We start from the raw sequence: 22,789 nt of genomic DNA on the forward strand, positions 1-22,789 counted from the left end.
CTCTTGGCGGTAGTGATATGTTGAAGGACCGCACATATCTTTCACTGCTGTCACGTCTTACTGGGTCTGTCAAGAATGTGCTTGATCCTTTCAGTAGTTAAACTGTGAAGAAGTACATGGCCTGGCTGCTTGTAGTAGAGAGGATAAAAACAGATGTCCCAAAAGGTCCCTCCCCTCTACAGGTGGTACAGATTTTGGTGCCAGTCTCATTTAATTGATGCTATAAAGGATGACTAATAGAAATTTTTATCCTGGAGCCTCTGCAGATGGAACCGTGTGTCCCTTCCAGAGACGTCTGGCTGCAGATGCACACCCTTTCAGGGTCTTTGTTCAGATCAGGCTGGCACTCTCACTGTGCATTGATTTGGGAGCCTCTTAGGTACGTTGCAGCCACTAGCAATCAGTCCAAGACCAGAAGAGAGCTAGTTTTGTTGAGAGACAAGCAAGTTCACCATCTATTTATGTCTGTGTTCCCCCTCCCTGCAGGCTCACATGGGTGCAGCCTTGCAGCTCTGGCCAGCAGAACCAGCAGAGATTCCTACTAAGCCTTTACAGTCAGTGGGACTCCTTTTCAGATCCCTTCCCTGATTCAGTGTTGGGCTCAGCATCTCAGAAATGATAAAAAAAGTAAAATCTAATGCCTGAAGTATGTGGCTGAGTAGCTGAGAATATAGGGAATGTTTATGCCCAGAGCTCGTGTTAGTCATGGGCAAAGCAGGGCGTTGGCTCAAGCCCCGTTCCAGGGGCGGCAGATGAGGCAGCAGCACTGCCTGGTCACTGCTCCTGGCATTCATCCACCTCGCTAGGACAAACTTCAGCTGCTGCTGGGCTTCTGAGCAGTGTGCTACCAAGCTGCCCTGCTCTGATGTAATTATGCCTATGGGACTGAGGAAACTCTATGTCTGACCAGTGATCAGATTAACAAAGGCAAGCAGCAAAAATGTAATCGCCAAGGCTGGAATATATTGCCAGATTTGCTCCAGGTGCAGCTTATGTCATCACAGAGCCTGGTGCCAGGGCTGCAGCCATTTAGCATGATGCTGCAGAACTGTCTGTACTCACATCATCAGGCTTTGGTCTAGGTCGATAAAGAAATAGAACACAGAGCTTTGGATGTAACTTCAAGTACAGTCTGATTTGAAATCCGTGATTTAAAATTAAAACGGAAAGTTTGTATTTACATCATTGACTTTAGCATATGTCGTGGAGGCACAGTCCAGCCACGCAGCCTCCCTTCTAGAGCAGGTAGTAGTGCTCCAGTAGTGCACAGTAGAGCATGTGGCAGTATGTGGTCCCTTTGCAAAGTGTCTGTGTTAAACTTTGCTTGAATTGACCAAAGACCTCATAATTCAGTATACGTGTCTTGGGATGATTTCTGTACAACAGTGCACATGAAGTGCATCGGATTTTATGGTTTCTGTTTCGTCAGAATATTCACTCAAAATGTGTGTGTCAGGCTGTGTTTGAGCAGGAATTGGCATTCACTTATGCGGTGTAAAAATGTCTTTGAAACAGATTTGTATTAGTTAAACAAGAATCGTGCTTAGTAGGTGTAAATATTTAGTCCTACGTTTGTATAAATATTCGTATATTTATGTAAACACGTGTGGGAGATGTAAGTTTGATCCCTGCAGGCAGAGGAAGGAACTGAAGCCAGTTCCCTTTTTCCTGTGCGGGCAGCTCACATGTGTGTATGTATATAAATAAGCAGTGAGTCACCCTTTATATATAACATACAGTTCTGCTCTCTACAGCTATAGTGCATATACTGCTTTTAAAAGCAGAATGACTTTTCTGAAAATTGCAAGTCGGTTTTCAAATTAAATTTAAAATTGATTATTTAAGAATCTAATCTAGCTTTTTTTTTTTTTTTTTTTTTTTGTAGTTTTCTTTTCCTGGAGTGATTTTATTAACACCATAATACATTTTCCTCACACTTTCCACATAACGAGATCTCATTTTAAATTCTTTTTACTGCTGCATAAGCTGCCCAGGTGATGTTTCGTGCAGCTCCCACTGCTCTCTGCTACACCAGTGCCTGTCCCAGTGCTGCAGGAAGTCTCCCTGCTGCCCAAGGGAGGCTGGGGCAGGGCTGGGAAGCAGTGAATAATTTCACCAAGGGGATCCTGCACTTATGTGGAAGGTAATGGCAATGTTTCTAAATAACCAGCTGGCAAAAAAATCTATGTGGATAAGGCAGTGTAAGTGGAGGGTACTGTGGGTTGCACTGTCCTAGCATTTTACTTGCATCATTGGACAAGGGATGGAGAAGAAAACAGCATGTTGTTCTCCTGCTTTTTCTATTTGCATCTGCAACCTGAATACTGCATGCACCCATGTGAACAAGGATGCAGCAAAACAGAAGAAGGTCCAGACGGGCACAGAAATGATGAACGGCTTCTCTGTGAGTAACAGTAGACAAGAACTCACAGAAAGAAGGGCTGTGCAAGGAAGCATACATAGCTGTGGAGCTGCTTGCCTTAGAATATTGTGGGTGCAAACATTTTTGTGAATTTAAAAACTAGATAAATTGATAAAAAATGAGGCTGATGGGCATGAAGTCAGTGTCTCGTGTAGGAATTCCATAGACAATGACTGTTGTAAATGGGTGGAGAATTAATCAAAAGGCATCAACATACACTTTCCCTTTCCTTAAGCTTTTCCACATGTTTCTATATCAGATGCTAGCAAGGTTCTGTATGTGTAATTGTATAGAAGGTACTTTCTAATTTTGAATTTGTGTGTTAAACTGGCTGGGAAAATGTGACAACAGAAATATCTCACTGTGCTAAAGACACTGGGCAGCTTATCAGCAAAATGATAGAAGTACAGCATTTCATGTAGCAACAGTAATAAACTTAATAGTATATCTCCAAATACTGCATGCTAAATTATCAGGTTTCTGCCTTTGCAGTATATTCTGCTTTAAATATTTTTAAGGCTAAAGCAAAAGAATGTGTAAGTGCAGATTTTCAGTTGAACTGGTAGACACTAAGTGGTCTCTGAGAGATTGTTGTTTGCCGTCAGAGCAGTAATCCATGAACCAAGAATGCCCTTCAAACAGCCCAGGAACTGTTCCGGTTTGTAGAATCAAAGGTTTCTGTTCTAACAGCGCTCTTGAGCAAGTTTTCAAAATTTAGTATTAGACTTGAAGGAGCTTTTAGAAGTAGGGATTTGTAAAGAATCAGAATCACTCACAACTTGTTCTGGATCTCCTGCCTTTTCAGTGTTGAGATGCTGAGCCCGTGCAACTTGAGTGTGTTGACTGCATGTGTTCATCTCGTTTAAAAAATGTAGGTTGATTGTGTTATTTCTCAAATCCCAAAGAGCTTGTTGTTTTGCTTTTTTTCCCTATGGAAACATGTAGGATTTCAGATTAAAAATAAAGAGGTATACAAAAGGTAGTAAGAATGTAGGACCATACTCTATATAAATATAGTGACTGCTGGTGAGTACAAAGAAAGAATTGTAATGGCAAGGCCCTTCTCTCTGTTGGCTTCCATGTCCAGGTAATGCAGATTAGAGATTATGGATTCATTTCTGATTATTAGTACAGTTCTGTGCCATTCCCACCTGATTTCAAATTATTCCTGTATGTGTTCCACCACATACGTTTTTTCCTGTTGGGATATATAAATCCTATCAGAATTAGTGTTATTGACTTAACTGGGGCATTCTTCCTGTTGGGAATGGTAAAGTAAACTAACTGTTAATACTCATGTTGTCTAGTAATTCTGATCTGGTGAGTGGTGGCCAGGTTCCTACTGCCAGCTGTGCTTGCTGTTTTGGGGAATCTTCCAGTATAGTACTTGCTGTGGAAACAGTGAGTCCTATAGGCTTTCATCACTGCAAATCCTATAGTCTTTAATGACTGCGATGCTGGTCTTCTCCTTAAATTTCCTAGGAACATGGGTTTTAAATCAGAAAACTAAAGATTATTTTCCATTCAAATACCATGTTTGAATTTGACTACAAATGTGTACTGTGATTTCATAGCTACATTCAACCAGTCAAATAATGTTTCTCTGTTTAAGCAACTTAACCAGTATTCCATTTGAACACATTTCGTTTTTAATGAGAATGATGCAACATCACATGTGTTTCCAGCATTCAGGACTCTAAAAATACAGAAAGCAAAGCTCATTTTCTGCAATCCATTTTGCAGTTGTTTGCAATAAAAATGAAAAAGAAGCAATGAAAGTTTCAACCACAGGCACTTATTTATGGTTTAAGAATCAGGATAGTGTAGCAAGAAATCAATCAACAAAAAAAAATTATGCTTTACAAGATGTATTTTTCATGTCTTTTCAATGATTGTTTCATCTTTATTACAGAAGTAGTAAAGATATAATAATTGGTATTTATTTAAGGGCCCTCAGCCATTCCTCACGTGTCTTACCCTCCAGATCTTTCCCCATCTTTGCAGCCTTCCTTTGCATGCTCTCTAATGATTTTATGTCCTTTTGATATGGTGCTGCCCAAACTGCACCCAGTGCTTCAGATAAAGCCACAGAACAGGACAACTCCTCCCTCACCCACTGGCAGTGCTGGGCCTGGTGCATCCCAGGGCACAGTTGGCCCTTTGGCTGCCAGGGCACACTGCTGGCTCACCTTCACCTTGCCATCATCCTGAGCCTCCAGACTCCTTTCCACGGGGCTGCTCTCCAGCCTCTCATCCTCCAGTCTACGCATGTCCAGGGCTGCCCCATCCCAAATGCAGAATCCAGCACTTGGTCTTGTATCATGTGGTTGGTGACTGCCCGGCCATCCGATTTGTCAAGATCTCTCTGCAAAGCTTCTCTGCCCTTCAGGGAGGGAATGCCATGCATGCATCAGTGTGCTACAGTGTAATGGGGTTTTAATTTCAATTAGCTGAAAATGCATGAAATTACAGAGCTTGATTGTTTTTAAGCCATCGTTTCTATTAATGTATTCTTTGAAATCAAACGCTTGACTTTGAAAGTCAAGCATTCACAAAAAGTTGGAAAATGTCAGAATGGAGATTGTTCAAAGGGTTTTAATTTGTCCCTTGCATGTATGCATAATGATAAGATCTTTAATTATGTGATCACATAAATTTTTCACAAGAGGAATGGTGCCCGGAGAATGAATCAGGGATGCTTATTAAAGGAAGCCCTTGTCTCCAGAACCCTTGCCTTAATTGCTGCAAAGCACGGTAATTCAAGTAGAGGGCTGCAGCAGTCAAAAGCAGACTCTCTGAGGGTCTGAAGGCACCACCGAGAAGCTGGATTTCGTTCTCTTTCTTTCACGGAGCAGTTAGGTGGTTCAGGAAGGTCCCATATTCTGGAGGTGATCTGTTCCCAGGTGTCACCCCAGCTGTCTGGACTCTGAGCATATACTGCATCTGGGCTGAGCACCCCTGTGATTTGGACATGTGAATTGCTATAGGAACGTGAAGTCTTCTGCAAAGTGAGACCCCAAAGGCCTTAGACCGACGTGGTAATGGCAGAATTGCTGATGGAATCCTCTCAGTTTTAAGTAGTCAGTTTCTTGTCTGTAAAATCGAAACACCATCGCCCAGCTACGGCAAAATTAATTAAACGCTTTGAAGCATTTCTGCTGAATGCCTCGGAGGGAAATACCAAACATATAATGAGGACTCTAATTCTGGCATGCTTCCTGTAAAGGAGGCTTTGGGAGCACCGCTGGCTGATGGGACTACAAAGAACGTGTGGGGTCGTGTGCTCTGAGATGAGGGGGCCGGATCCTAGCAGCGCTGGGCCGCAGTCACAGCATGCACTCATTCTGATTCGTTTTTCGTCTTCCCTGCAGGCAGAATACTTCAGACCTAATAGAAGGGCTTCTACTTAATTTGCCAAACCAAACAGGGAAATTTAAAAAAATAATTCAAGAATTAGTTATCTGCGTAGCTGAAATCTCAACATTTGCCTATATATCTGTATATATATTGTGTGTGAATTTTGGTCTCTACTGTTATTTAAATCTTTTGCCTGTGGCAAAAGTCTGTATGTCGGGGTTTTATATTCATAGTCCTCTACATGTAAGCATCACTGCCAACTGGACAAAAAGATTTTTCCATGTCCTCCTTGTAGTTTTTGTCTATTCTTGACCTTTTTAAAACTTGCGTTTACCACTTTTCAGGCAAGGAAATTCATAAACCTGCTGCTGTGAGGGTATCTGTGCATGTCTTACCTTTCACACTATATTACCTCAATACCTATTTTACTTTGGAAAATCTGTTACAGAATATTACATGAGAATCAATTTATTGATAGAAATGGGTCAAATACTAGTATTTAGGCAATTTTATCTGAATTTGTGCCTTAGAATAGCTTGATAGCTTGATACCATGAATTATGGTATATACTACATTTTTCAAATAACGCTACATGTATAAAATATGGAAACATGATTATTTTAGATTCAAAAGGCTCTTTTGTCATGCTTATGCATATTTGAGATGGGACATTTTTCTCTGAAATGGAGAGGAAATGAGATAACAGCTTGTCCATTCATAATGTTACTCACTTTCTCTGCTTAAATGCATTTTCAAATGACTAGAGTACCTATGGAAAAAGAAAAAGAAAGAACTAACTTCAGAAGAGCTGGAGTTGAGTCTCCCATTTATCTACATTAATATGCAGTGTTCACGTGAGACAATCAGCCTGTCTTGTGGTGTGCTGACAATGCCAGTAGGCAGGGGTTGCAGGGTCCTGTGGCTGTGTGCAATTCTGCAACCAGCAAAGGGCTCCCACAGCCAGGGAACTCTTCTGGTTTGGTCACTGATTACTGTAATCTCTCTATTAAACTGTATTTTGAAGCATTTCAGTAAGAAGTTTTTGACAGTCGAGAATTAATACAAATATAGAGATTCTGTAAATGTTTAATAGCTTTTAAACTTTCAACACATTTCAACAGGTAGTGAAAATATACTTTTTCTTAATAAATAGTCTGTAAGTTGAAATTGTCATTACTGATCTTCTGTGCTCATAGATTAAGGCTATTTTAATAATAATCTGCTTCTATATGACAGGAATGTATGTATCATTTGTGATTGTGTGTCTGCAAGACTCTAAATGTATGATGTCTGTGATGACAAGGAATAGCTATTACCTTTTTATGGCAGAGAGCTGGAAATGTTTCCTAAGTCACCTCAGAGATTTTCACATTCACGTCTGTACTGCTGAGCCTCCAGCGTGCTCTGGGTGTATCTGCAAGAGCACTTTAGCCTGGAGCAGGAGCACTTTAGCACTTCTGAGTGCTGTATCCTTGTTGTTCCCATTTAGTGCTCCTATCAAGTATTTCATAGAGTAGACTGGAATGTACTTAAAGGAAGCGTATAGCATCCTTCTTCATCCAAATCGGAATGGCCTGGTGTAACCTCATTCTGGACCGCGTGTGCAGCAGTCTCCTGGTTCCTGGCCATGGCAGAAGCCCAGCAGCCTGCAGGTGCCTTCTCCTGTGCCGCCATTATGTCCAGATTGCTTTCATGCTGCTGCCGTCCGCATAGAGAAAAAAGAATTAATGATGTGACTCCATAGAGATGCCCTAGATATAGCATCTGGCTACAGTACTGAAAGCTTTAAAGTTTTGTGCAGTAAAGTATGAGTAAATTGATCAGTATTTCGCTTTTTATCTGTCTGCAGTCACCAATTACAATAACGTGATAGAAGCAAATTCAGATTCAGATGATGAAGATAAATTGCATATAGTGGAAGAAGAAAGTATAACTGATGCAGCAGACTGTGATGCAAGCGTGCCAGAAGATGACTTGCCAACAGACCACGCAGTGTTACCAGAAAACAGTGAAAGGGAAGGGAGCACAAACAGCTGCTGGGAAGATGAAGGTATGTTCATTTTCGCTGATGAGTCTCTGCAGAGTAATGTTTCCAAGAAGAATCGATAGAATTTTTTTGTTACTTTGTTACTGAAATGATTATAACTGATAAACATGCAATTATTGCGTTATACTTAATTTTCTTAATTTGGGGTATGAGATATAGCCCTGTGTGTGCCTCAGCTCCAGCCACAATTCTTTAGCATCCACTTTGCTAAAACTTGTGACTTAAGAACAATGGTGTGACCTCACATCTAAATGAGCTGAAAGCACTCATATGGCCACTAAATGTGGTCCAGCTTTTATGTAGCTGCTCTTGCCAAGGTGTGCTGTGAAATGTGGAACTTGAAGCTAAATTATTAGGTAGATGATTTTCTTAGTTCTGCAAAATCTTCGTTCTCCTGCAGTTGCATAAAAATGGGCTGCATGGAGACTATTTCTTGACCCAGCCAAACGTGTGTAGGAAGCCTGGGGTATGGACTGAGTCTGGGCAGAGATGAGGACCAAACATTTCTTGGGGCTACACCTGCAGATAGTTACACCCAGTATCTTACCTGAGGCCGCTTCTGGAGCGTCTCAGAGCTCTAGATATGTAATGACATCTTTTTTGACTTCCTATTTCAAATGTGCCATTTGAATTAAGATTTGTTGACTAAAATGAAGCATTTGAACCAAACTCTACTCTGTGTCGTGAGAATCAAATGGTATTCTCTCTGCCTTGGTCATTGGTTATTCAGCCAGGCTTCCATCAGACAGATGATTGCTTACTGGCTTACTAAAATTATTGTACATTTCTTAAGTAAAAAATATGAGTTCTGAAGCCTCTTCTGTAGCAACCAGGAGGATTTTTTTATCTGATAGTAAGGTTTTTTTAAAATAGATTGTTTGAACTTCTGGCAAAGGCTGTGTGAAAAAAAATGAACGCTAAATTGTGTTTCATGGAGCTTTGATTTGCCATGGTAAAACTCTATTTGCTTTTTTATGGCTTTCACAGAAAGAAAGGTGCAAGCTGAAAATCACATCATCAGTCTTGGTTGTACATTAGAAATCCTAAAAGTAGGGTATTGAATACATGATCTTCATCTCAGAGGGAGCAGTGCTGGCGTAGTGTCTGTGCAATGCTGACACTGTCACTGTGAGTGGCAATTGTCTTTAGTAAACATACACTATGGCAGTTTTACTAAGCTGTTTTTCATCACTGGATTAGTACTGAAAGTTCCTAGTTGTAGTTGGACTTGACAGAATGGGTTTTTTACACATTTATTCAGTTTGCAAGCACACGAGAATAGGAACACACGTAACATCTCTTTATCAGATTAGTTTCCTTCCGTTTCCAGTCATTCTAACTGAGCTTCTACGAGACCTTCAGAACAGGTGGTTTAAATATAAGGTGTGTATCTCCAGAGGTTTAACTGAAGCAGTCACACAGATTTGAAGAAGTGAACCACGTGTATCCGGCACCAGTTGCTGGCGGGGTGCCAGCATTCATGTGTGCAGCAATCCTATGCTGTGAGCTCTTTTTGCTTTAGGTTAAACTAAAGCCTGTGCTACAATTAAAAAGTGAAATGTCAAATCCTATTGATTTATTATGTTAATAAACTTGAAAAAAATATTGGTTATGTATTTGAGTATTTAGGAAATCTAGCGATCTCAGACCTGGAACTAAGATAGGTTTAAAAAATTGAACAGTTAAAAAAATTGTGCCAACGGTGAAATAAACTAGTTTCAAAACTAGTGGAATTATGTTTTACCTGTAAGGTCCCTCTGGATTTCAACATAACTTTAACATATAGTATGTTAGGTTGAGCTTATGTACAGTAAGATAGATTGTGTTCTCTCAGTGATGGATTGCTGGTGAAGGCTGCTGCACTATTTTGTATTAATTACATTTGAGGGGAGGTTTAATGTTCATGACATCGACTTGATCAAGTTTTCTGCTTACAACCAAATTTTCTGTTTTTCTACTGAGTTATCTTATCCAACTCTGGATCTTTATACTCAGCTTGTGACATCATGGTAGTGTCATGCTTGGTGCCTGTGACCTGGAAATTAGCATTTAGCTCTGGAAGTCCCATGCAGCAGTTCATGAGAAATGGTGAGAGCCAAGTAGTGCTGCTATGCTGAAGTGGCTGTGGCAGGGCCAGGCAATGCTACGTGGTCTTAAAGAGTTGGTTGTGGTTTCTGAGTGGCTGGCTAGATCTAATTCAATGGCTCTACCAGGTGCTGTAGAGATACATAAGAGTGTGGCTGAGTGTCTGTATTCCCACACAGAGCAAGAAGCTTGCTCAGCCCCTCTGCTGCTTGCCAGCAATTGAATGGAACTTGCTTGAGACACTGTAATTTAAGCCCCTATAGGTAATAACTTACAGATAGTAGCTCCGTGCCTCATAGCCTATTTCATAATGGGGAAAATCACAAACTTTTTTAGGAAGGAAAATAGTGTAGTTGGTATCATAAATATTTTTAAGAAATGAAGTTTTGGATTTGAATTTTCATTGCCTGCCATCAACTGCCATACATACTCTGAACAAAGCCTGTGGTATCAGGAGCCAAAAATACAATTACTTCACAGTCGGGTATTGACTAATATTTTATGTACTGTGGTGAGGTTTTTTTTCAGATACTAATTCGAGTCAGTGAAAGATTTATGTCACACAGTTTCCTTTTTACCTTTTTTTGTTGTTGTTGTTTATGAATATTTGCAGATAGAGCTCCCCCCCTTCCCTCTTCAGTCTGGTGGGTTTTGTAAAAGTAGACCAAAATAAGTGTCTTTTCCTTGAAGGAAGCCATTTGTATCTGGGATATCAAACTTGACCTAGGATTTCTCATCTCATGTATAAAGGAGAAATTGGCTTTTCCTGTATTTATATTTGGCTCATTCTGCAGTTGTGACTAGACATGCCAAAAATTTTTCCCTGCACTGAATTAAAGTGAAGTAATGTAAATAAAAATGTAGCAGTTGTCATTTTGGATCCTGTCAGTCATATATTCTAGTATCTTAAATCACGCAAGTGTCTTTCTCTGCACTATAGCTCTGAAGCACCTACCACCTCCAAAATAAAGCTATGACTATTGACTGACATTGTATTTACATACAGTAAAATAGTATACTAATAGATAAAGGAGTGAAAAAAATGTTACCATTTTGCTATACACTCCTAAGCCATTCTATGTTTCTCTGAAGAAAGGGAAAGCAGTGTGCAGCTTTGCAGATGTGACCTGCAGATCATCAACTGTTTCCAAAAATTGCTAACTGAAAAAAAAATGAAGTAAATTTAATATTTTTATGGTACTCTGTTTTCTGGAAATGATGTTGTAGTGTATCAGTTAGCTGCATTTAAATGGCTTATTCCATATTTGCTGGAGAAACATACTGTCCTAGTCTTTACCTGTCTTTACCTGTCTTCAAATAATGCCTTAATGGCTAGTGTGTAGTATGGTTTCCTTTGAAAATTTAATTTCTTTCACTGTAAAATATCTCTGTGGTTCAACCAATTATGCTGGAGTAATGTGGAATCCATATTTTTTGGAAGTATGTTGTCCTATAATGCAATTAGAGAAGTGGAAAAAATGCTGCAGAAATAGGTCCTCAAATACATTACACTATTGTGTGTATGTGGTTTTGTTGTGTTTCGTTGTTGCTGTTGTTTGAGGGTGTTGGTTTGGGGCTTTTTTTGTTTTGGTTTGGTTTTTTTGAATATTTGTTTCAGAACATTTTCTGAAATGTAATATTTCAACAGGAAAAGAAACGAAGGAAATCCTGGGGCCTGAAGCTCAGTCAGATGAAGTTGGATGTACAGGTATTTGTTTGTTTATCTGTGTCCGTTATTCTTATAGCTTGTCTGCCAAAGCCTCAGCGATGAGAACAAAAGGGGGAATAACACTGGTCTTATTGGTAGAATACAACTATAGGACAGTAGGTAGTGTTTTTAATTAATAAGTAATACACCAAAATAAATGTAGGCTGGTACTTATCTCCTTTTCCACTCCTCTACTTGTACTGATTATATAGAAAGCAAAATGAAATGTGGATCTTCAGTATCAGAATCAAACCAGGACAGACTTTTTCAAATGTGGAAGCAAGATGTTAAACTGTCTTTCAAACTACAAGGCCTAAATCATTGTATGTTGCTGCATTTAAGAATTCTAGGAGAGATAAACATAAGGTGCAAAAATGCATTGAATTAAATAACGCATTTTTGCAAAGTTTGCAAAGAGTGCAAACAGTGCTCTTAGTCATTTTAATTGTCGTTATGCCTCTGTTTCTCTGTGTTACAACTTTGCATGTTCTTACACCTTAAAGAGCCTATGCTAGTATTCATAAAGAGCTGTGAAATCCTTGGACAGAGGTTGATTTGGAAATGTGAGTTATTGATCTCTTTTCCTATTTTTTTTTAAGTTTTCATTTGACATGTTATATGTTGGTTTTTTGCTCTTAGTAAAAGAAGATGAATGTGATTCTGATGCAGAAAATGAACAGAACCATGACCCTAATGTTGAAGAATTCCTTCAACAAGAAGATACAGCTGTTATTTACCCTGAAGCACCTGAGGAGGACCAGAGACAAGGCACACCAGAAGCTAGTGGTCAGGATGAAAATGGTAAATATGCCACCAGTTCAGTTCATTCAAAATAAATCATGTTAAGCACTTGACTGCAAAGTTCTGTTGTGTTTTGAAAGACAACAGCACATGATACTTGATTTTGTGATGCAAGACATGCACTGGGAGACCGTTGTATTAGTACCTAAATTGTAGTGGGAAGTAAATTCAAGCTCTCGTAAATTTACTGGGGTTATTTTCCCAAAAAGACAACAATAGAGAAAATGGAAACATTACTTATGCAAAAATATTTGCATGTTTCTTAATGGAAGCCCATTGAGAAATATTGCCTTTCCAGTAGGCTTTGAATATATTGTTTCATATTGGAATAAGAAAGTTTTTATTTTCTTATAACTTGTTTTTGTTCTTAATTAATTCTTCATGAAACAGGTAATTGAAAATAACTCCCTACCTAAATGGTTTGGAGGTGCTCTGATCCAGTTGTTCATTAAAAATGTACATATTTGAAAGATGTCATTGTGGGTGTATTAGTTTACTGGAGTCTAAGGGAGAGCGGTGAAAGGGGTGTTGCTGACAAACTTGTCCTGGTCTCTCAGAGTTCTTATGTTATTAGATATTTTAGTAATAAAAAAGAATATATTTAAGAAATGTAAAGTGAGTACCTGCCTATATATTACGTAAGTAGGGCATGAATTTCTAATGTTCTGTGATTTACTTCACATGTTTTGTAAAATTCAATTAAGATATATTCTTAACAGTAGCATTTTAAAGTTTTTTAAAATTTTAATCTGTAGTTGCAGTGGCACAGCTTGTCAGGTTAGTTTTACAGCCTTGCAGTGATTTCCGTGCAATCATTAAAAATACACTTTAGCATTAATAATTGAAATTGTACCTATCTCTGTAGGTTCAGATGGAAGTGCTCTGAAAGTCACCATGCTGAACAATGGTGCTCAGTGTTTTAATAATTTGGAAGAGAGAATGCCAGGAATGTAGTGATATTTGGTAAAGATAGATTCCTCCATAGCAGGGGAGGGATAAGTGAGGTGACAGAGCATCGGAGTATTTAACACTGGGCTTTGTGAAACCTCTGCCATTTTGGCATTTTCTCTAATGGAAGCAGAATTTAAGTTATGCTTCTGACATTTCTACTGGCTTGTATTTGTGCTGCAATGTGGTATTCCTTATGTCATGTGAATTGTAGATGTAAAAAATGAACTGAAGGGAAGCATGCTGTATCCACACATGAGCATGTGTTCATTTTACTTAGTATTGGAGAAACAGAAACTGAACTGGTTAGAGCAGCACAAAAATAGTGAAGTTTGAGTGTTACCAGCTTGTTCCCGTAAGGAGGGAAAAAGATCCTGTGTGACAGAAAAGTTGTTATTTTTACCTAGTAAAGAAAACTGGTCTGACTCTCCACTGTTGCAAAAGCATTGGTGTGTTCAGTGAAAATGGCAGGAAACTTCCACACAAATAGGGATTGCTACTGCATAGAGCACATACACAATCTATGGCAGTAACTGCTGGAAGGTGTCACAAAGATGGATAATTCAGAAATACTTCAGAAGCTACTGGTTAATTTTATCAGTATAGTTCAGCAACTTCAAATGACAATCTGTACCCCAGTTGTTTGCACCTCACAATTCAGATCATAAAGTAGCAATCTGTGCAGATGTTCCACTTTCATGCTGTCACTCAGCACAATGAATAGATGCTTTGTTGCAAAATTTGCTTTCCGTTTCCCTTGAAGCATGGTCATTGGGTGTTATCAGACCTCATAAACAGATAGTTTGATCCAATGTTGTGCACCCTGCATTTTTGTAAGCACTTTTTCCATTAATCTATAAAGTAAGATGTTTTTTAAATCTCAGAAAAAAGATATTTTCTAGCGTAGAATAAATTACTATATATGGGGGATAACTAAATGCTGATAAGAAAAAAATAGAGTTAAAGCTTCATAAATGATGACTTCTGAGAAATATTCCTGTCAAATTAATATTCAGCTTCAATCTGATTTCACTTTTTGCTGGTACAGAAGTAACTTCACAGAAGCCAATAGAATAAATCCCATAGTTGTATTAGAATCATATTTATGGCATCACATCTGATATCTCTTCTTTCCGTCACTCATTTGCTTCTCCTGCTTAACTATAAAGAGTATCAGCTGTGTTTCTGGTCTTCTTTCTCTTACAGTTTTGTGTTGAGAGACAAGTAAATCATTCTCTGCAGCCTAAAAATGTTGCTCATTCCTCAGAATCTTGAAATAGGGCGACCATTAAGTGTTGCAGTGCTAGACTTATTTTGTGAACACGATTTCAGGGTTGCCAGTGGTAGGGCTAACCAGGCCTACAGAGATTGCTAGGTCTAAAACCACATGTTACAGTGGTCAGAGTACTTTCTCATCAGAGACACGTGCAGAGGCTCTGGTGCTGTGTGGGGACAGAGGTGTGGTTTTGGGGAACATCACTGCGCTGACATCCTCCAGCACACGCTGGGACAGCTGCGCCCTACTGCAGTCAGTAACACAATGCCTAAAGAAAAAATGCGAACAGTCGTTGTTCCTTTTCTAAGCCAGACGGAGCTTTCCAGCAGCTGCACGCTATCTTACAGTCGTAAGTATGAATGTAAACTGTGTCTGTCGATGTTGGTTGAGTTCAGAGTTTACATCTTATCTAAATGCGCCATTTTCTCTCTGCTGTGCAGGAACACCCGATGCATTTTCCCAGCTGCTTACCTGCCCGTACTGTGATAGAGGGTACAAGCGCTTTACCTCTCTGAAGGAACACATTAAATACCGCCATGAAAAAAACGAGGATAACTTCAGTTGCTCCCTTTGCAGTTACACGTTTGCATACAGAACACAGCTGGACCGCCACATGACGTCGCACAAGTCGGGACGAGATCAGGTCAGTGGCAGTTGGCTGGAGGCCCAGCTGTCCTCTGCAGCAACGTTTGGTGTGTGAGCAGAGACCCACAGAGCATGCTGGACGTTCGTCTCAGAGTCCTGTGGCCTGAAGTGCCGATCCTGGAGCACTTAAACCCACTGTTGAAGTCACAGTTCTTCCATAGCTAACAAAGGGTGTGATCTGAGTTCCTGTACTTCCGTTCATCTAGGCAGTACGGTTTGGTCTGAATTTCAGTTTTCAGAAGTGCTGAAGATATTCTGAGCTTATTTTCTGTGGTTCATTTGCTGACCTGAGGGCATGGTTCCTTGAAATGCCCATGATGAGTTAATCACCCCATTATTGCTGAGGTGCCTGAGGTTCCCCTCTCCCAGCTTTTCTGTTTTTCTTTTATCCCTAGGATTTCCCATCGCCCAACTCCAATTACATGCTTTCATAGCTTACCAGGGGGTGCTGAAGCTCAGAAGCCAGGTGAAGCTCACTGAAACAGTCAGGAATTAGCCACGAAAACAGATACAGATTTTTTACCACCAAATTAGGAAGAGACTTGGAAACTCTCCCTTCTGAGGTCAGACTACAAAGATTGATACTCCTTTTAGCTGAAAGAGGAGGGAAATACACAAAGCCATGAATAGTGAAGAGAATGTACTTCTTGCAGCTCCAAAACAACAATATTTTCATTAAACTCAAAAACTCTGACATAAAATTAACCAAAAAATGAGATGATCTTTTACATATTGCATATTAATTACTGTTCTTTAAATTATCACTACTTCAAAGAATTTATCAGGGTTAAAAGTGCATTATCCTTCATCCCCACATGAATACTTTGAGGAAACATTACAAGAAGTATGGGCAATACTGCCCAAAGGTTTTGCTGTTCTGCTGTGCTTGGAATAACCTCGCCAGCGTGTTCTGGCAGAGCTGCTCTGATTTATTTCCCATGAACAATTCATTTCTGCCTTGTGCTCTTACTGCCTTGGCTTCCACTTTAAAGGTGCTATCATCTTATATACAGCTGATATCTATGCCTATAAAATCTATGAATGCTTTTTGTAAGATCTAGTTGTTGTGAGCTGCAAGATTTATTTTCAGTTTTTCTGACTAGAAACCTCAAAGCAGAAGAAAAGAGTAGTTGGGAGGAGGCTGGCTCCACTCAGAACCACCCAAAATTCAAACCCTATGTATGAGAGCATTAAAGAAAGAAACGAGAGTAATTTTGGTAGAGTACCAAAGGATTATGCAAGCAAAATACATCCCACACTGATACAGACCAAATATTCTATCCTGAGACAGTTACCTAATATGTGATCCTTCAAATGGTGTTGTGTATGCATGATTCCCTGATCATTTTTAACGACCAAGTGATTGTATCTTCCAATATATAGCATCTCCTAACTGAAGAATTAACTTCTTACTGATAATATAATTAGGTTAAATAGTTAAAGCAGGCAAAGGGGAAGTAAATAAGGAGTTGAGCAGAACTTGTGAAGAAAGTCACATGCATCCTGCTCAAATCCTTTATGCAAAAACAACGAGGTTTTATGAAAATACTCCACCTACCTGAGATTCCTATTTTCCATACCCATTCTTTGGTATGAAAAGGGTGGACTTCTGTACAGACTGTAGTAAATATTTGACACAGAGATGTGTTAGTTACTACTTAATGCTGATGTTTCTTCTTTCTTTACTAAAAGAAACGCAGAGGATTGTTCTCTGAATGCAGAGGTTCATTCTGTAATGAACAGTTTCATGCAGTACATTAAAGAATATATCACACATCAGAGGCACAAAAATGTAGATTTAACAGTACCAAAGTGGGAAGAGAGCATTTGGATCTGAGAAAATGAAGGTGAAAGTATCGGAGATGGTAATTCAGAGAGGAGTTGTGATTTCTCAGTTCTAGAGAAGATTGTGGAGTGTAACTCTTGAGGATGTTCCAGATTTACAAAAAATAAAAGGTACAGATGTAAGAGCAATAAATAAGAGAAAGCTGTGTTGCAAATATAAGAAGGATGGAGATGCTACCTAACCAAAAGCTCAAGGCAGCTTACAGCTGTAAGCAGGAAAACAGAAAAACTCATTAAAAATTTGGTAAGAGAAATGTGAGCTTCCATGCCTTGGAAGTAGAATGTTGAATTTTTAAGACTGAGGCAGAAACATTTTTTGACAGATTGTATCCATGCAGTAATGTCAAGCATTAGGATGTAGTGCATCCGCAGTGGCTACCTGCGTGCTGAGAGCCTTTAACTTGCCCAATCTCGAGTCAAACAGCGGTAATTGATTCTCTACAGGCTTAAGTGAATCCTGTCACAGTTCTGTCAATGGAGTCAGATCTCAGAGTGCAGCGAGTCAGCTGCAGTCTCCCAGAGCATCTCCTTCGCGGTGCTTAACCAGAGCCCCAAAGATGCGTGGATGCCGGCGGCTCTCAGCACAGGCATGGTGCTACTGGGCAGCTCCTGGGCATCCTCCTTACCAAGTTCACCCAAATGGCCGAGTGCAGCCTGAAAGTAGCTGCTGCTTTTTAAATAAGCAGGTGTTTTGAACAGATAAAAACTCTAATTCCTCCATTTCACGTCATAAATAAACATATTTCCTGTTTACGGCGGTGCATAGTGGTAGAAGAAGGGGAATGGTTCTAAATTGAGATGAGATAGGGGAGGTTTAGGTTAGGTGTTAGAAGGCAGTTTTTCACACAGAGGGTGGTGATGCACTGGAACAGGTTGCCCAAGGAGGTTGTGGATGCCCCATCCCTGGAGGCATTCAAGGCCAGGCTGGATGTGTCTCTGGGCAGCCTGATCTGGTGGTTGGTGACCCTGCACATAGCAGGGGGTTGAAACTAGATGAACATTGTGCTCCTTTTCAACCCATGCCATTCTGTGTCAGTAATTAAGTAACTCCAAGTTTTAGCACACATGCTATTTTTGTCATAAAAAGCACACATTAATAGATTATAAAGTTTGTTATAAAATTATATCTAGCATATACACATGTCACGCATCTTTCTTCACTTCTGCTTTTTTGAATCTAGTGTGGTGATAAAGCTAAATTAAGTGTCAAAGTTTAAAGAACTTGATAATAAATGCTCTCAAAAGGTGAAATATGACAGAAATAATTACAGAGCATGAGCGCAAACAGTGAAGAACTGTAGTGCTGCATACTGAGGAACTCCATACTGTTATATATTTTAACTTAGGTTTTTATTTATTTTAAGAATTAATTGTGACTGAGCACCTTTGCTGTCACTGAGCCATCTTCTCTTGAGCAGTCCTGTGGCACCATTACGTAAAGTAATCCCAGGCCAAGTACTGCAAACACGTAAATGGAAAAATCAAGTCAACTGATTAAACTTTAAACAGACTTTTGTACGCTTTAATGTTTCTCTGTCTTTTGTGACATATTCTGTGATTGGTGGGCTTGGGCTTTTGTTCGGTTTTTCTTTCACACATTCAATCTGTGTATATGTTGGAACTTACTCACTTAGTGGGTCAGTGCAGGCTTCACCTGAAGTTAGGAGAAGGAGCAAATACTTTTTATTCCCTTTTACTGTACCAGGTTTATTCAGAAGATGCATATGCTTTGGTTTTAACCTGACTTCTGATTTATTTCTTTTTCATGCATAGCACATGCCAATTTCAGTCTCTTAAAATTGTGATTATTTTCAGCTTTTTATTACATTTCCTCTGTTACTGTGTGAAAATACAGGCTTTTTTTCCAGTATGCTGTTCATTGCAATAATTGCAAATTCTTTCTTGCAGAGACATGTGACGCAGTCCAGTGGTAATCGAAAATTCAAGTGCACTGAATGTGGAAAAGCTTTTAAATATAAACATCACCTAAAGGAGCACCTACGAATCCACAGTGGTAAATAAAACAGGCACTGAATTATGTACTATTGCTAGCATTCCTACTCTGTATAACTTTGATGCAATATCAGTCTTGTAAATGTAAGTTTAAGTAGGCTTTCCCTTGTCTTTCTCTAAGACTCTGTACCTACTGACTGCAGCCTTCAGCTGTGCACTGAAAGTATGTAGGATAACTCAAGAGGATTTACATTTGCAACTTGAGCTGTGACATTTAAAGAAGCTTCACGTGTGGCAGAAGAAATGGGGCATCCTTCTGGTCTTTCTCACTTGTCTGTTTTTTCTCAGCATTTGCAGACCACTTAGCTAGTTGTGAGCCTCTCTAGAAAACTTTAATTGATAGCAATCAGAATATAGCAACTATACTTCCCTACTGTGGCTGCTGTTTTCCCCAGTACGTGATGATTAAAATAGCCTCAGGGCACAAATGTGAGATTGTCATACCCTGTTACAGCAGCTTCAATTTATAAATAATTAACTTATAATGTTATGTATTTATAAATATTATATAATAATAAGTATGCTTCAATTTCTCTATCTGACCCAATTTTACTCACTAGCAGTAAGGCTGAAAACAAGGCGTTAGGCCATCTTTTTCTTTCTTATTGGTTGTTATCAGCCTTGATAATAGCAATTAAGTACACTTAGAAGCCCTTGCTCAGGAAGCGTCATCTTCATTTCATTTCCACAGAGCATGGCATCTGCTCCTGTGCATGGGAAGGCTTTAGCCAACAGGCTTTTCAGTCTGATGCAGTCCAGCTGTTCTTTTTCCTTCTTTTCTTTCTTCTTCCTCTATAACCCAGATCCTGAAAAGTCACCTCTGTCTGTGGGTGTCACGATTGCATCATTGTGTGCATCTTCCCAACCATTTAACCTGGGGTACATCTCTGAAGGCAAATGTTCATCTGTCTCATGCATGTGTCTAGTTTCCCTTTACTTAAACTTTGCTTGTTTTTACTCAGCTGATGAGTGTTCTAGGAAGATACAGGTACATTGTACTTGAGTTTGATTCAATAAAATGTATATAATTCTTTATTTAATTATAATTTGCATTTATACCATTTATAGTTTTTCTTTGGTTAAGCATATTCTGTTGTTTTTTTCTGAAGTGGTTTATGCTTCTTCTGACATTAGTAGTGTTACTACTGGAATGGAGTTTAATGAAATCTTCAAGTACCACACAGACTCATTTATGTGATACGTAGCCAGTTACGAGAAAGTACTGGAATATGTCATGATCACATAGGTGCCATTCTGTATGTACTTCTGGGTCAGAATGAAACTTACCACAGGACCCTGGGATCAGAGCTATAGATTATATAACTGCTCTTGGTCTTGAATTCAGTGTAAAGGACTTCTTTCCTTACGGGGAAAAATTACCCCTTTCCTGAGGGGTAATTTTAATATATTCTTTTCTAGTTACTATTGTTTGATGAAGCTACACTGTAACCTAGCAAACTATTGCATGTCTTTTTTCTTTTTTTTTTTTTTTTTTTTTTTTTAATCTTTAGGAGAGAAGCCATATGAGTGCCCAAACTGCAAGAAACGTTTTTCCCATTCTGGTTCATACAGCTCACACATAAGCAGTAAGAAGTGCATTGGTTTGATGCCCGTGAATGGTCGCGCTCGGTCAGGGCTCAAGACGTCTCAGTGCTCCTCCCCTTCCCTTTCTGCATCGCCCGGTAGCCCAGCAAGACCACAGATACGACAAAAGATAGAAAATAAACCCTTGCAAGAGCAACTTCCTGTTAACCAAATTAAAACTGAACCTGTGGATTATGAATTCAAGCCCATAGTGGTTGCTTCAGGAATTAATTGTTCGACCCCGTTGCAGAATGGGGTTTTTAGTGGTGGTAGCCCATTGCAGGCAACCAGTTCTCCTCAGGGTGTGGTGCAAGCTGTTGTTCTGCCAACAGTGGGTCTGGTGTCCCCCATAAGCATCAACTTAAGTGACATTCAAAATGTACTTAAGGTGGCAGTGGATGGTAATGTAATAAGGCAAGTATTGGAAAACAATCACGCTAATCTTGCATCCAAAGAACAAGAAACAATCAGCAATGCATCTATACAACAAGCTGGCCATTCTCTCATTTCAGCTATCAGTCTTCCTTTGGTTGACCAAGATGGGACAACCAAAATTATCATCAACTACAGCTTGGAACAGCCAAGTCAACTTCAGGTTGTTCCCCAAAATCTAAAAAAAGAACATTCTGTTCCTACAAATAGTTGCAAAAATGAAAAGTTACCAGAAGATCTTACGGTGAAGTCTGAGAAAGATAAAAACTTTGAAGGAGAGAGCAATGATAGCACTTGTCTTCTTTGTGATGACTGTCCAGGAGATCTTAATGCACTTCAAGAATTAAAGCACTATGAAACAAAAAATCCTCCTCAGCTTCCTCAGTCCAGTGGAACAGAAGCTGAGAAGCCCAGCTCCCCTGCCCCATCAGAAACTGGGGAGAACAACTTATCTCCTGGTCAGCCCCCTTTAAAGAACCTTTTATCGCTCCTGAAGGCATATTATGCATTAAATGCACAACCAAGCGCAGAAGAGCTTTCAAAAATAGCCGATTCCGTAAACCTACCACTGGATGTGGTAAAAAAGTGGTTTGAAAAAATGCAAGCTGGACAAATTTCTGTGCAGTCTTCTGGACCATCTTCTCCCGAACAAGTTAAAATAAGCAGTCCCACAGATAATGAGGATCAAGCAGCAACTGCAAATGAGAGTGAACCCCAGAACAGCACAAACAACTCACAAAATCCGGCCGATACAAGTAAATCTCAGACTTCATCAGGGGGATCAACTCAGAATGGTTCGCGCAGTAACACGCCATCCCCATCACCACTAAACCTTTCTTCATCCAGAAATTCACAGGGTTATACGTACACAGCAGAGGGTGTACAAGAAGAGCCACAAATTGAACCTCTTGACCTTTCACTACCAAAGCAACATGGAGAACTGTTGGAAAGATCTACCATAACTAGTGTTTACCAGAACAGTGTTTATTCTGTCCAGGAAGAACCTTTGAACTTAACTTGCGCAAAAAAAGAACCACAAAAGGACAACAGTATTACAGACTCTGATCCTATTGTAAATGTAATCCCACCAAGTGCCAATCCCATAAATATTGCTATACCTACAGTCACTGCCCAGTTACCTACAATTGTTGCCATTGCTGACCAGAACAGTGTTCCATGCTTGAGAGCTCTTGCTGCCAATAAGCAAACCATTTTGATTCCCCAGGTGGCTTATACATACTCTACTACAGTCAGTCCTGCAGTTCAGGAAACACCACCAAAACAGACCCAAGCCAACGGAAATCAGGTAACTGAAGTCTCTGTGTTCCTGTGCATTGTATATGATGTGTTCATGGTGTATCCTTACGAAATTTACAGAAAATTGTCAAAATAAATTAAATAATATTTAGAGTGGTGAAGCGCTGGAACAGGCTGTTCAGAGAGGTTATGGATGCCCCATCTCTGGAGATGTTTGAGGCCAGGTTGGATGGAGACCTGGGCAGCCTGAGCTGCTGAGTAGGAATCCTGCCTGTGGCAGGGGGGCTGGAACTGGGTAATCTTTAAGATCCCTTCTAACCCAAACCATTCTGTGATTCTATGAGAAAATGTAAGCACAAACCTATCCTG

The 22,789-nt window shown here is 39.7% G+C and overlaps 1 protein-coding gene across 2 annotated transcripts in view; it reads left to right on the forward strand.

Moving 5' to 3' along the window:
* ZEB1 (zinc finger E-box binding homeobox 1) overlaps positions 1 to 22,789 on the forward strand; it is a 105,582-nt gene that overhangs the window by 77,481 nt on the left and 5,312 nt on the right. For both annotated transcript variants that reach the window (XM_042817181.1, XM_042817182.1), the window contains exons 2-7: positions 7,629 to 7,829; positions 11,560 to 11,619; positions 12,259 to 12,420; positions 15,085 to 15,287; positions 19,043 to 19,148; positions 20,659 to 22,469. In XM_042817181.1, the coding sequence (XP_042673115.1) occupies positions 7,629 to 7,829; positions 11,560 to 11,619; positions 12,259 to 12,420; positions 15,085 to 15,287; positions 19,043 to 19,148; positions 20,659 to 22,469 (2,543 nt within the window). The remainder of the gene's footprint in view (positions 1 to 7,628; positions 7,830 to 11,559; positions 11,620 to 12,258; positions 12,421 to 15,084; positions 15,288 to 19,042; positions 19,149 to 20,658; positions 22,470 to 22,789) is intronic.

Source organism: Centrocercus urophasianus, unplaced genomic scaffold (assembly GCF_019232065.1).
Source record: "Centrocercus urophasianus isolate 14NV4802_14NV808 unplaced genomic scaffold, USGS_Curo_1.0 seq_16, whole genome shotgun sequence".
NCBI classification, from domain to species: domain Eukaryota; kingdom Metazoa; phylum Chordata; class Aves; order Galliformes; family Phasianidae; genus Centrocercus; species Centrocercus urophasianus.